General features: G+C 38.9%; 1 protein-coding gene across 1 annotated transcript in view; it reads right to left on the reverse strand.

The window, feature by feature from the left end:
• Positions 1-14143, reverse strand: part of POSH (Plenty of SH3s) — a 311783-nt gene that overhangs the window by 104359 nt on the left and 193281 nt on the right. Inside the window, exon 10 of the mRNA XM_067143214.2 lies at positions 5457-5614. Within this exon, the coding sequence (XP_066999315.2) occupies positions 5457-5614 (158 nt within the window). The remainder of the gene's footprint in view (positions 1-5456; positions 5615-14143) is intronic.

The raw sequence follows: 14143 nt of genomic DNA on the forward strand, positions 1-14143 counted from the left end.
AAGCGTTATAACAATAGTAACAATATCATACAGTTTTAAAATTTATTAGATGAAAGAATAAAACTCACACTTGAAAACCAAAAGGACAATGCTTTGAATTTCTTGGATGTAACCGTAAAGAGGGAACCTGGCAAGTTCTCTTATAAAGTATACAGAAAGGATACGTTTACTCCTGTGACCATTAAGAATGATCCTGGGAGTCATAAGAGGGCTGCCTATTTCAGTATGGTTCATCGAGCCTTCAATTTCATACAGAAAGAGAAAAAGAATTACGATACATACAGAAGATAGCTATTATGAATGGGTTCCGTGTTAATACCGTTAATAAAATTATAAGTAAAGTAAAAAGAAAGAACAACATAAGATTAACACCAGAGAATCCCAACAGTTCAAAATACGTGAATCTTACTTTTACTGACCCAAGGATTTTTCAAATCACAAAATTATTTAAGAAACACGACTGTCAAGTCTTATTTTCGACTAAAAACAATACTGGTCACATATTTTATAACCATAACAGTGTTAATCACTATAAAGAGGATTTCTTAGAAATCTATAAATTTAAGTGCGATCAATGCTTCGTCACGTACGTTGGGCAAACAGGTAGGAGTTTTCAAATCAGATATCTCGAACACATCAATGCCAACAGACACAAGAAGTATTCTGCAATGAGTGTCCATACGGGGGATACTGGTCACCAATTTACTGACATAAACAAACTCTTGTCCATTTTAAAAAAGTAAGCATAATAGAACGCGTGTTCCGGAACGGGGAGGGGTAGCTTTCCGCACTTACACTCACTTCGGTGGGTCTACAGCGCGTTTCATGATTGCCAAGTTGAATGAAATCGGAATTCTTTTGTATTCAACCTTTTAAGGAACGCCGTAATATCACGCAACAGGCAGTATGCGGGAAAACAAAATGCGCGAACGCTGGCGAAGCCGACAGTTGACGAAAAAGCGTGGCTCATATAATGAATTCGTAGGGACCGAACAATACTGTCATTGCCGATGAAACTGCATTGCTTTATTTTAATGCGAGCCCAAACGGTCTTATGGTTTTAAAGGAGAAAGTGCCAGCCGGAGAATCGTACAAGGGTTGCAATTGCAATGCACATGGAAGCGAGAAACTTTATCCCCTCGTCATAGAAAAGTTCGATAAGCTACAATGTTTTAAGGGCGTCGGACACTTTCCACCCCAGTACAAAGCATCTAAAAATGCAAACAGTACAGATATCCAAAAAATAATGCAATTGCACAGGGGAAGCAGCATAATTTATCCTCGTCTTTGAATTGTGTGATGGTTTCTCTTTCGTTGCGTGAGGTTATGTTCGTCAGTGATTTATACAAGTGCATTATTTGAACATTGTAAATGCACCTTGTTGGATACATTTCATAAATAGTTTTTCCATGGCATTGGAAAGGTTTAAACTGAGAATCGAGGTGATTGTATGTATTAATTGGTCTTAGAATACTTTGTGACGCGGCAAGTGTTTACATTTCTGAAGTACGAGAGAAGTGCCATGGCGGGAAATCGTACAAGGATAGAGTCATAGGAAAGTTTGATTTTAAGGGCAACGGGTACTTTCTGTGTAAATACAAGGCATGTAAAATGCATACAGTACTCCCATGAACAAAGCACTTGCATATGGGAGCCAGCATAGATTTCTCCTCGTCTTTGAATCGTGTTTTTTTTTTTCTTTATTTCGTTGCGTGAGGTTATATTTGCCAGTGAGATATGCAAGTGCATTATTTGAATACTGTAAATGCACCTTTTTGGATACATTTTGGAAATAGTTCTTTTTTCATGGCATTTGAAAGGTATAAACTGTGAATCAAGGTTAACTCATTGCAGTAACGGGACTTAGAATATTTCGTAACGCGGCAAGAGTTGGTACTTCTGAATTGCGAATCGGTGGTTAATTCGAATTCACGTAATTCGAAGTCCGATTTTTGAGTCCCAACGACTTCGAATTAACGCGGTTTTACTGTAATTTGTAGTCACTTCCACTCATTCAAACTTCCCACCCTCCCGTTCCTACTACATGCCGAGCTATTTCCCCTTCCCCCTCTAATAGCACCGTTCCCCTCCCCTCCCCCAATTGTCCCTAGCCAAATTCCGCTGGGCGAAAGAATACACTACTACAACATGCGCAGTAGCGTGGCAAGAAGCAAGTCAGAGCGAGGCTCAGTCTAAACCAGCTATAGGGAGTTTCATTTATGGTAAGCTTTTATGTCATACATTTGTCATACATTTTCTTAGATATCTGAGGGTTTTAAACCAATTAATTTTTATATCTCTTTCCAGACCTTGCCTTTTTCAAAAAGGAATATTCTTAAGATTTAAGCCACAATATGGTGGTCATGCAGTGCCGGTCTTTGCCATACGACAGGCGGTCTCATAAGGCTTCAGATTTCTTCTACCAGAATACCTCAATTTGAAAGAAAATTATACAAGTTAATGCTTTTAAATGTTCTGATATGGATTTAGTACCAATCCTTTTCCGAGGCCAGAATTTCGATCTCCCCAGTCAACACACTGAAACTACCAGATTCCAACAATGCTTGCAACATTTTTCAAGTAAGGTTGTTCATATTTAACTTTGCAGAAAGATTGTTTGCAAGAAGTGTTAAACTACCTCATTAAATATGTGTATATTTGTTCTTCAGTGTTTTCTCAACAGTTCAAAAGGAACTTCCATTTTAAATACGGACAACAGCAATGGACATTGATTCTGTAAGAGACGTTATGGCAGGCTTGTCGTATTTCAAGTTGTTTCTTAACATTGAAGACAACAAAATAATTTTTTGCAAGAGGTGAGGTCAGTTTATGTAAATAATGTACATATATTTATATCTTTTGTGTTTCTCAAATAGTCTTTAAAAAGGCATTTGGGTCCACCCATTTTTTTCAATTTCTGATTTTCAGTTTTATAATCTACCACATGATTTTAAGACTGATGAAGTCTCAAATAGAGACGAAACATGTCCCTAGATAACTTAATGGTTTAATTTAATAATTTAATAAAATTTTATAGTTCACTTGTAAATTGATGCGTATTGATTGGGTAGACCGAAAGCTAACATTGTTTCTTAGTTTTAAGTGGTATGTTCCGAGTTGTAAGTGGAGAGATGGCGTGGAATGTGTAACGGACTCATCACTTCACCGGCATCTACTGCAACGAAATTCCCCATGTACTTCTAATATGGACTCACCTTCGTTTGATAACACGCCGTAATTAATTCTGCAACTGGGACTTAAATACTTCAGTGAATATTTATTTGGACATCACATACTTTGTACGGACTTCAGCTCTATCCATCTCTACTATCTGCTATCAACTGACTACCTTCTTGCCTGCTGACGTCATACGACTCTGTTTGGTTTGTTGCGCATGCTCCTGTAACATCTGGAATCTTCCAGACTTACTTCTCCTCATTATTTCCCCTCTACTCTACCGTATATAAACCTGGCCTTTCTCCGGATTATTTGAGATGGACTTTAGCCTGTGTGAAGGGTGGAACACCAAACGTCGTCTCCGTCCTTGGGGACTTGTGCCCATGAGTGTCCTTTTTGTGGCAGTACTACGAATATCAAGATGAGGTATGACAAACTATTAATTTATTTTCTGTAAAATTTCGAGCTTCACCAGGAACTATTTTCCTTTTAAATTTTAATAAGGAGCATGGCATTTCCAGACCAAGATTCCACCCACTTTCAAACTAATTAACGTTTCCATTGAAGAACTTAGTTGCAACTCTCTTTCGAGCTGTGCATGTGCGGTATCTGGAACTCCGCGAGTCCTATACGCGCTCATGCATAAACAATGCTTCGCCATTCATGTTTACAGTTGGTTAGCTTTGAATGTAACTGTCTTGGAACAGCTTTATCGAATAATATTGTGATTTCGGCCTGCATAATAAGTTGTGCGGTGACTGACTGGTAACTGATGCAGTTCTGATTGATATATTTGAACTTTACTTTGAAGATTTTTTGCTGTTGTATCCTGATCTTGTAATTGTGTATATCTTTTTCTTTATATTTCTTGTTACTCTTGGTTTCTCAACAGATAGGCATATTTTTCCTTTTTCCTGCTTGTTCCTTTCCGTTCCTGCTTTGTTCTTCCTCATTTGCTCTCTATCCTTTTGGTAGATTTTATTTTGTATAAACATCCGAATTTTAGTATTACTGGATGGGAAAGAACCACATTTGTATATTCTTCTTCTTTTTGTGAAAATTTGTAAGAGGTTTGGTTTGTTTGTTTCAATACATCTGTCTCCAAAGTTTATTATGCTTTCTTTTCTATTCTTCACCCGTCATGTTCCTAATTTCACTTGACACTCCCGGTTTTTTCTAATGCTCTTACGCATGGTTTCCACTGCGCTATTTGGTAGTTCGTCGTGAATACAATTATCTTGGTACTAGGAAATCACCATTATTACCACGGCCTCCATTTTATATCTGGCATAACTGGATGGCGTGAATACCTTAACTTACCGATCCAGAAACTACTCGGTGTTGTCGATATTTAGGGATCTTATCTTGCCTTAGCACAATTATTATTATTATTATTATTATTATTATTATTATTATTATTATTATTATCATCCTTTTTTGTATGTATGTATGTATGTATACCCTATTGGGTTACAAATGACATCAGTAGACGAATAAGTTTGACTGGTGTCCTCAAAAGTAGGAAAGATCACAATATGAAGATAAAGTTGGAATTCAAGAGGACAAATTGGGGCATATATTCGTTGATAGGAAGGGGTGTTATATTCAATAAAATTCCAATTTCTTTGCAATGATTTAAGAAAACACTAGGAAAACAACAGGTAGGGAATCTGTCACCTGGTTGACTGCCCTAAATGCAGATCAGTAGTGATTGATTGATTGATTATAAATTCTCTGTTTAACCCCCTCACAGCAGGTGAGACTACCTGCTACATTTAAGCATATTATTAAGTGAAAGAGTAGTGGAATGTAAAAAATGCATCAAAATCCGGTCAGTGGTTCTCCAGATTAGTCCAGACTAATTTATAATATGTATGGATAAGTTGAGTTTTTCTTAAGTGGGATTTGAAAATCAGCTGAATGAAAATAAGAGGTTAGGTATTTTCCCAATTCAGTAATGTTTTGTGGAATTTCCTGCAGTTTTCTGGAGCGCCATCTAAGATATTAACATTAAAATAGGCGTAGGTGTGAATACAGTATTTCAGCTATATCCATGTAAATTTCAATTAAATCCATCCAGTTGTTTTTGGGTCAACCTGTTGCAATGGAACGCCACAGATTGACACAAAATCACTAAAATTATGTTTATGTAGATATACAATAAGGACTGCTATTTGTTATGCATGCGTTAAACACTGAACATAACAGAACCAGTAACATTTAACGTAACAGATGTCTCATATTCCACTAAAATCCGTAAAAGGGCATATAAAAATTACCATTGTGCTGTCGAAGAGTATATGGAAGAGTAGCGGGACCATGCTTTCCTCGAGTGTAACTGACAGCGCCATTACTGCTACGGGGCGAGACAGGTCCTGCTTGTTGAGGAGGGCCACGTGTTAGTCCTCTCACCTGTGCCTGCACGCCAGGAAGCGCTCTGTTACCAAGCAGAAAAACAATCACCTTACACAGAGAAAAATAAATATTCAAGCAATCAGTCATATTAAACATCCTGTTTATTGAATTCTCTACAGATTACTACAGAAAACTTTGTTTAAATAAAATTTGAAACCCATCCATTCATTCTGTAATACTTCTTAAACATAAAACAAAGAAATATATTGCTTTATAGCAGACACTATCTTGAAGGTTTGCTGTAAGGCTATTTCACAAATTAGCTATGAAACAATTATGAACAATGCAAAAGCCTGTTCTCAGGTCCAGGTCAGGTCAGGTCAGGTCCAGGAAAGAAAAAACAGTACAGCAATAAGCAATTCTCATGTTTGAACCTAATCTGTTGCTACAGCATGTCTTGAAATATCACTTATTTTTCATCTGGTGAACCAACAAATAACACAGGATCTGAGGAGACCTAATTTGTAGATTAAGTTTCAAAATGACCTATTTAGCTTGATAGAACCTAAAGACATAATTCGTTGTACTTAACCAATACATTTTAAAACGACTATGGAATGTGCTGACATAATTAAGATGTATATCTTATTTCCAGAATACAGTAGTAATAATAATAATAATAATAATAATAATAATAATAATAATAATAATAATAATAATAATAATATAAACATAAAGCAGGAAATGTACACAGACATGAGAGAGAGAGAGAGAGAGAGAGAGAGAGAGAGAGAGAGAGAGAGAGAGAGAGAGAGAGAGGGGAAAAGTGAGTGTGTTTTTTCTTTCTTTCTTATTTCTTGTGTGAGCTTGAAGGCTGATTTAATTTTGAATATCATCATTTCATATGACAGTATGAAAGATACTACTACTACATCTTAGGGCCGATGACCTTCGATGTTAGGCCCCTTAAAACAACAAGCATCATCATCATCACTACATCTTAGGGTTTCTGAACAATGTACCCAGGTAAGACAATCTTCATTACTGCTGCTTGCATTGAGATGGTTTGTTTTGGTAATGTTCAATGATTTGAATACATAACAAGTCAAGTTGGCAGCAGTTATGAGCCTTCCTTAGGACAGCCATATATGATGTTTAGGGACCAACTTCACATGATTCCAAATAAAGTTCTTACAAGCTGCTCTATTCCAGAGAGCTACAAGTACTGGTATTATTACTAAATCTGCCCAGAATGGTATACAACACCACTTTGATTGTAATTTTCATCGCAGAAACATTTATGGTATTTATGCATTCTACACTGACTGACAGAGCAAATGCAACACCAAGAAGGAGTGGTCAGAACTTTATGCCAATTGCAGGGTAGACTGAGGTATGCTCATGATGTGAAATGCGCCGCTGTGCTGCGCACGTAGCGAACGATAAATGGGACACGGCGTTGGCGAATGGCCCACTTCGTACCGTGATTTCTCAGCCGACAGTCATTGTAGAACGTGTTGTCGTGTGCCACAGGACACGTGTATAGCTAAGAATGCCAGGCCGCCATCAACGGAGGCATTTCCAGCAGACAGACGACTTTACGAGGGGTATGATGATCGGGCTGAGAAGGGCAGGTTGGTCGCTTCGTCAAATCGCAGCCGATACCCATAGGGATGTGTCCACGGTGCAGCGCCTGTGGCGAAGATGGTTGGCGCAGGGACATATGGCACGTGCGAGGGGTCCAGGCGCAGCCCGAGTGACGTCAGCACGCGAGGATCGGCGCATCCGCCGCCAAGCGGTGGCAGCCCCGCACGCCACGTCAACCGCCATTCTTCAGCATGTGCAAGACACCCTGGCTGTTCCAATATTGACCAGAACAATTTCCCGTCGATTGGTTGAAGGAGGCCTGCACTCCCGGCGTCCGCTCAGAAGACTACCATTGACTCCACAGCATAGACGTGCACGCCTGGCATGGTGCCGGGCTAGAGCGACTTGGAGGAGGGAATGGCGGAACGTCGTGTTCTCCGATGAGTCACGCTTCTGTTCTGTCAGTGATAGTCACCGCAGACGAGTGTGGCGTCGGCGTGGAGAAAGGTCAAATCCGGCAGTAACTGTGGAGCGCCCTACCGCTAGACAACGCGGCATCATGGTTTGGGGCGCTATTGCGTATGATTCCACGTCACCTATAGTGCGTATTCAAGGCACGTTAAATGCCCACCGCTACGTGCAGCATGTGCTGCGGCCGGTGGCACTCCCGTACCTTCAGGGGCTGCCCAATGCTCTGTTTCAGCAGGATAATGCCCGCCCACACACTGCTCGCATCTCCCAACAGGCTCTACGAGGTGTACAGATGCTTCCGTGGCCAGCGTACTCTCCGGATCTCTCACCAATCGAACACGTGTGGGATCTCATTGGATGCCGTTTGCAAACTCTGCCCCAGCCTCGTACGGACGACCAACTGTGGCAAATGGTTGACAGAGAATGGAGAACCATCCCTCAGGACACCATCCGCACTCTTATTGACTCTGTACCTCTACGTGTTTCTGCGTGCATCGCCGCTCGTGGTGGTCCTACATCCTACTGAGTCGATGCCGTGCGCATTGTGTAACCTGCATATCGGTTTGAAATAAACAATTATTCGTCCGTGCCGTCTCTGTTTTTTCCCCAACTTTCATCCCTTTCGAACCACTCCTTCTTGGTGTTGCATTTGCTCTGTCAGTCAGTGTATAAAACAGGAGAATGATTCCACAAATTCTTTTACATAATGAACTCGACAGTGCCTTATATTAAGCAGTACCTTTTAGGTGTGTGAGGGGGTTTAAGAAAAGCAATTAATGATCAGTAGAAAATGACATGGTAAATAAAAACATAAACAGTATATAGAACGGGTTTAAAGTGATTGCTGAGGAGTGTGGTATGTTACCTTCAGAGTTCTTCCCAGAAATTTTGGTCAGCTGGGTGGTAGGAATGAGTAATACTATGTAAAAATGAATGTGATAAAACTGCAATTTATTCCCCTCAGGGCATTAAGAGTAATGCCACACTGGTAAACATTAATTGCAACATTGAACTATTTTAGTGTTATTATCACAAACAAGACAACAGAGTATTATGAACTTCTAGTGTTCTCCTGCTCGTTCATAATCATGTATGTTTCTGTATTTCTACTTTTATTTTATTCATTTTTAGATATTAAGTATTTTAGGTCATAAGTCCGCTTCGAACTTGAAAAAGTATTAATGTGCTGTAAATTCAGATTGCTGCTTTACTTCTTAATAATGTTGTATATTTTTATTTTTAGATATTAAGTTCTTCCTGACATTTGTTATTTTAATAATTAATGTAGAGTGACTAAGCCACTTGTAATTGGAGAAACATAAATAAATAAATAAATAAATAAATAAATAAATAAATAAATAAACACTGAGGCTTACCACTCGGTTGCTGTGGAGAGCCATATGGATTTGTGATGTCCCACGGAATCAAGTGCTCACATGCATACAAGAATAAATTGACCTTTTCAATACAATATATCAAGTAAATGATATTATATAAGTCTTGGGACTAGTTTCAGCCACTTAGTGGCCATCTTCAGCCAAATAAAAATTGAACCAATTATGTGATAACTAAAACATATGTATACTGGACAATGTTGTAGGAATTTAAAAAAAAAAGCTATTTGTTCGGGGTGTCAACCTAGAAAGATCTTTTGCCCCTATGTTGTAGGAATAGCATTAACATATATATAATAACAAAAATAAAGGTTATGATCATCTTGTCACAATATGATGTCTTTAAGTTGACTTACTCCCTCCCCTCCTCTCCCTATCTACTTTGTTCACACTGCCTGCTTCCTACAGCAAGTCAGTGCTTGTTCCCTATCTATTCCTCTGTTTACATGGCCTGCCAGCTCACTCCAGCAAGTCAGTGCCTTTTCTACATTTCACAGAGGTGAGTCTCAAATAATTTTACATACATACATTATCATACATACATTATCATTACAGACTGTTATGCCTTTCAGCATTCAGTCTGCAAGCCTCTGTGAATTTACTAAACGTCGCCACAATCCTCAATTTGCAACTAGTGTTGTGGCCTCATTTAGTTCTATACCTCTTACCTTTAAATCGTTAGAAACCGAGTCTAACCATCGTCGTCTTGGTCTCCCTCTACTTCTCTTACCCTCCATAGCACAGTCCATTATTCTCCTAGGTAACCTATTCTCCTCCATTCGCCTCACATGACCCCACCACCGAAGCAGGTTTATGCGTACAGCTTCATCCATAGAGTTCATTCCTAAATGAGTCTTTATCTCCTCATTCTGAATACCCTCCTGCCATTGTTCCCACCTGTTTGTACCAGCAATCATTCTTGCTACTTTCATACTTTCATAAATAATTTTTCTCTTTTTTAAAATTTCTCTTCTGTATATTTATTCATTCCTAATGCTGGCTATCATTTCCAGATTTACTTCTTTGCCTGAGGTCCTTCCATAATATTTAAGTACGAGCATGGGAATAACACCACCGTACGCCTCACTTTAATATCATTAATAACTCCAAGTTTCAATAAGATCCTCCACAGACTTTTTTATTCTTTTTTCTTAAATACAATTTGTTCAGGGCGTTGACCTAGAAATATCTTTTGCCCCTACTTGCACCATATGTGAGGAACTTGTGTGTATTTTGTAAATGGCGGAAGTGTAAAGTGTTGAATGTGAGGTAAGGCACATTAAGGATGACACAAACCCCCAGGCCAGTGATATTAACCATTTAAAATTAAAAACCCCTGACCCGGCCAGGAATCAAACCCGGGGCTGCCAGGTGACAGGCGGACGCGTTGCCCCCTACACCACGGGGCCGGACTCCTCCATGGATTAAAGAAATGTTTAAAGGAAATATGAGACAGTCGCCATCCGGAACTCCAGTATAAAATAGAAGTGAGAACGGGACACAAATATAGTCTTACTCCAGTCAGACCCGCGAGGTTGACTGCTGGTGAACGTCGGTGTACTGAGATGGCTGAGTGGAAATCTTCAAAGTTGGTGAGAATAAATACCTTAAGCTTCTACATGCAAATGGACTGAGCTATGTGAGTAGTAATTAAGATACTTTAAAATATTCCAAACAAATTATCTGCCATCAACATTTTTGAAGTGATTATAACCTAGTGTGTCAAACAAGAGTTTTGTCTGTGCAGTGAACACTTAGGTAACTCATAAATTCAACAATCTCTGAACTTAATATTTCTCGGAGAATAGACTGTATTTGAAACACTTAAGTCGTTCATAAACTGTATTATACAAATCGTCGAGTGAAATAACGTTACGTCCTAAACTGTGTAAATACTTGTATTCTGTGAAGTAACCTTGCTTTACTTATTTTACGAAATGAAATGTGTAATGATAGTCTTCGTGTGGAACAATTCAGCTTTCTTTATTACACGACAAACACTGTGCAATGGTAGTCTCCATGTGAAATAACTTCAATTTATTCTTTCCACGACTTGAACTATTTTATAATAGTCTTCGTATTATTTACTTTGTGAATTGTGTAATACTTGGATAGTGATAAGATTCAAGTAACATAACGTCGTATTGCTTTCGCACTTAAACACCGTGAATGGGACTAACCTCACGCATAATACATTTTAAGTCGAAGTATGTGTTCTAAAATGTTGTAAATAATTTTTCTTCGGTAATAACAGTGTTCCATCATGAATAAACTCTCCAAGTTCTTGTGCATAATATTACTCTAATATCCTAAGATCTATTGCGTCCTCAAATTCTACAAACATTTTAACATTTCTTTAAGCCCTTCATGGGACTAGTGAACATGAATTACAAAGTGATTCAAGTGAGTGCAACCCGTACATGAACTAGAAGATATTCTAGATCGTCTAGGAAATTCTAGAATATATGGACCTTCGAGATCGGCCAACGAGGGAGTAGTTCGTGGTTTTCATGGTTCTGGCAGCTATTTTCTGACCTGGACGAGGAATATATATTCTGATCTGAAGACTGCTGAATACTTCTTTTCAATACCTGGACATAACGAAAATGTGGAGGGAGGGAATATTTTCTTCAAGGTCTGTTCAGTGGACAGATTCTATAAATCAGCTAAACAATGAATCAGCCAAGGTTTTGATATTAGTAAACTGCAATTACACAGAATTTGGATTAAAGACTTTCATAAGTATGTGCTGGATAAAATAGATTTACTAACAAAAGTTTCTTGTTCAGAAAAATACAAGTAGATTGTCATTTAAAGCAACCCCTGTTGTAGGATTTTTTTAAAAATTCATGTCGCACCGACACAGGTAGGTCTTGTGGCAATGATGGGATAGGAAAGGGCTAGGAGTGGGAAGGAAGTGGCTGTGGCCTTAATTATTAAGGTACAGCCCCAGAATTTGCCTGGTGTGAAAATGGGAAACTACGGTGTTTGAACCCACTATCTTCCGAATGCAAGCTTACTGCTGCATGCCCCTAACCGCACGGCCAACTTGCTCGGTCTCCTGTTGTAGGAAATGAGACAATGGTATGATGGTATACAAGGTAAAAAGTCAGGTTGTGAATTTCACAAAGGAAAAAGTCCTCTATTTTAATTACTGTGCTGATGGGGTAAGACATGGGGATCAATGTAATTACCTTGGCGTTCACATAAGGAAAGATATCCATTGGTGGTAATCACATAAATGGGATTGTAAATAAAGGTTACAGGTCTATTTGTATGAGTATTAGGGCATTTAGGAGTTGTAGTAAGGATGTAAAGAAGAGGGTTACAGGTCTCTTTATATGGTTATAAGGGCATTTAGGAGTTGTAGTGAGGATGTAAAGGAGAGGGCATATAAGTCATTGGTAAGACTACAATTACAGTAGGGTTCCAGTCTACAGGACATTCAGCAGGATTGCTTGATTCAAGAAATGTAAAGGATCCAAAGAAAAGCAGCATTATTTGTTATGAGTGATTTCTGACAAAAGAGTACGAGCTTCCATGCAAGATACTTAGAGCATGTTAACGCCCTGCAATACAACAGATTTTCGGCCACGGACAGCACGAGTGATACTAACCATAAGTTCACTAATATCAACCAAGACATGAAAATTCTCAAAGTTATAAAAAAGGCCCCCTGCTCAATATATAGAAAATTGTTTTATTCATCTGGAACAGTTTTTCAATCCCAATTTCAATCTAAATGAAATTTCAGAGAAATCAAACATTTTATTTGACCTTAAATTCCTATCTTTAGTAATCATGTCTCAAATAAAAAGAATTCTTTCTTTTATAATCTCTTTAAATTCCCCTCTCAGCAACATTCTTTCATTCCGCATCCTTCAGCCCCACCTTAGACACCCCTTCTCTCCTCCCCTCCCCTCTCTTATTTATCCTCCCACCCCTCCTCTCCTTATCTTCTTTGTGTCCATAGCATGCTTTCTACAACAAGTCAGTGCTTGTTTTGATGACCTGCCTGCTTACTTCAGCATGTCAGAGTATGTTCCACATCAGACATTAGATATACTGCACATTTCACTACAGAGGTTAATACCATAAATAATATTTATCTCCTTTTTAATTTCCTTTCTGTTTGTTTATTCATTCCTAATTCTGGCTATCATTTCCAGATTTACTCTATTGCCTGAGGTCCTAACTATATTTAAAGACATCATATTATGACAAGATCATCATCATCATCATTTCTTCGCTTCAGCAAGCTGCGTGCGGTTGTGTACGAGCCTCCTCCAATTTGTCCTATCCATCCACAGATGTTGCTCATTTATGCGACGCCAGTTCACATCTCTAATTTCTCTAATCTCTGTTTTTCCCAAATATCGCGAGGGCTTCCTCTTGGTCTCTTCCCAGGAACATTGTGGTCAAAATATGTTCGAGGATTCCTGTGAGGGTCCATTCTCTTCATGTGACCATAGCATTGCAATCTCTTCACTTCTAGAGTCTCCAGCACACTTCTTTCCAATCCAAGTTGTTGCCAGATATACACATTCCTTATTTTATCCATTTTTGCTTCTTGTAGACAAGAAAGGAGGAACTTCATTTCTGTTGCCTGAAGGCGACTCTTTGTTGGTCCAGTAAGTGTTACTGCTTCCAGGCCATAAGTCAATATAGGTACTAGATACATTTTGTTTAAGCTGATCTTGGAAACTAACGGAAATGTTTCATTCCAAAGTATTTGACGTACAGCATGATAGAATTTGGAAGCTTTCTGTATTCTGTTGCTGATCTCATGATGTATGGTGTTGTCTGATGACAGAACACTACCTAAATACTGGAAGTTGTCTACAATATCCATATCCTCATCTCCAATTCCTAATAATGTTATTTGTTTTACGTCCCACTAACTACTTTTTTAAGGTCTTCGGAGACGCCGAGGTGCCGGAATTTAGTCCCGCAGGAGTTCTTTAACGTGCCAGTAAATCTACTGACACGGGGCTGTCGTATTTGAGCACCTTCAAATACCACCGGACTAAGCCAGGATCGAACCTGCCAAGTTGGGGTTAGAAGGCCAGCGCCTTAACCGTCTGAGCCACTCAGCCCGGCTCTCCAATTCTTAGATGAACAGTTGGAGTGTTTCTACTCATCACCAAGGAAACTGTCTT

The sequence above is a fragment of the Anabrus simplex genome, chromosome 3 (assembly GCF_040414725.1).
Source record: "Anabrus simplex isolate iqAnaSimp1 chromosome 3, ASM4041472v1, whole genome shotgun sequence".
Taxonomy (NCBI): Eukaryota; Metazoa; Arthropoda; class Insecta; order Orthoptera; family Tettigoniidae; genus Anabrus; species Anabrus simplex.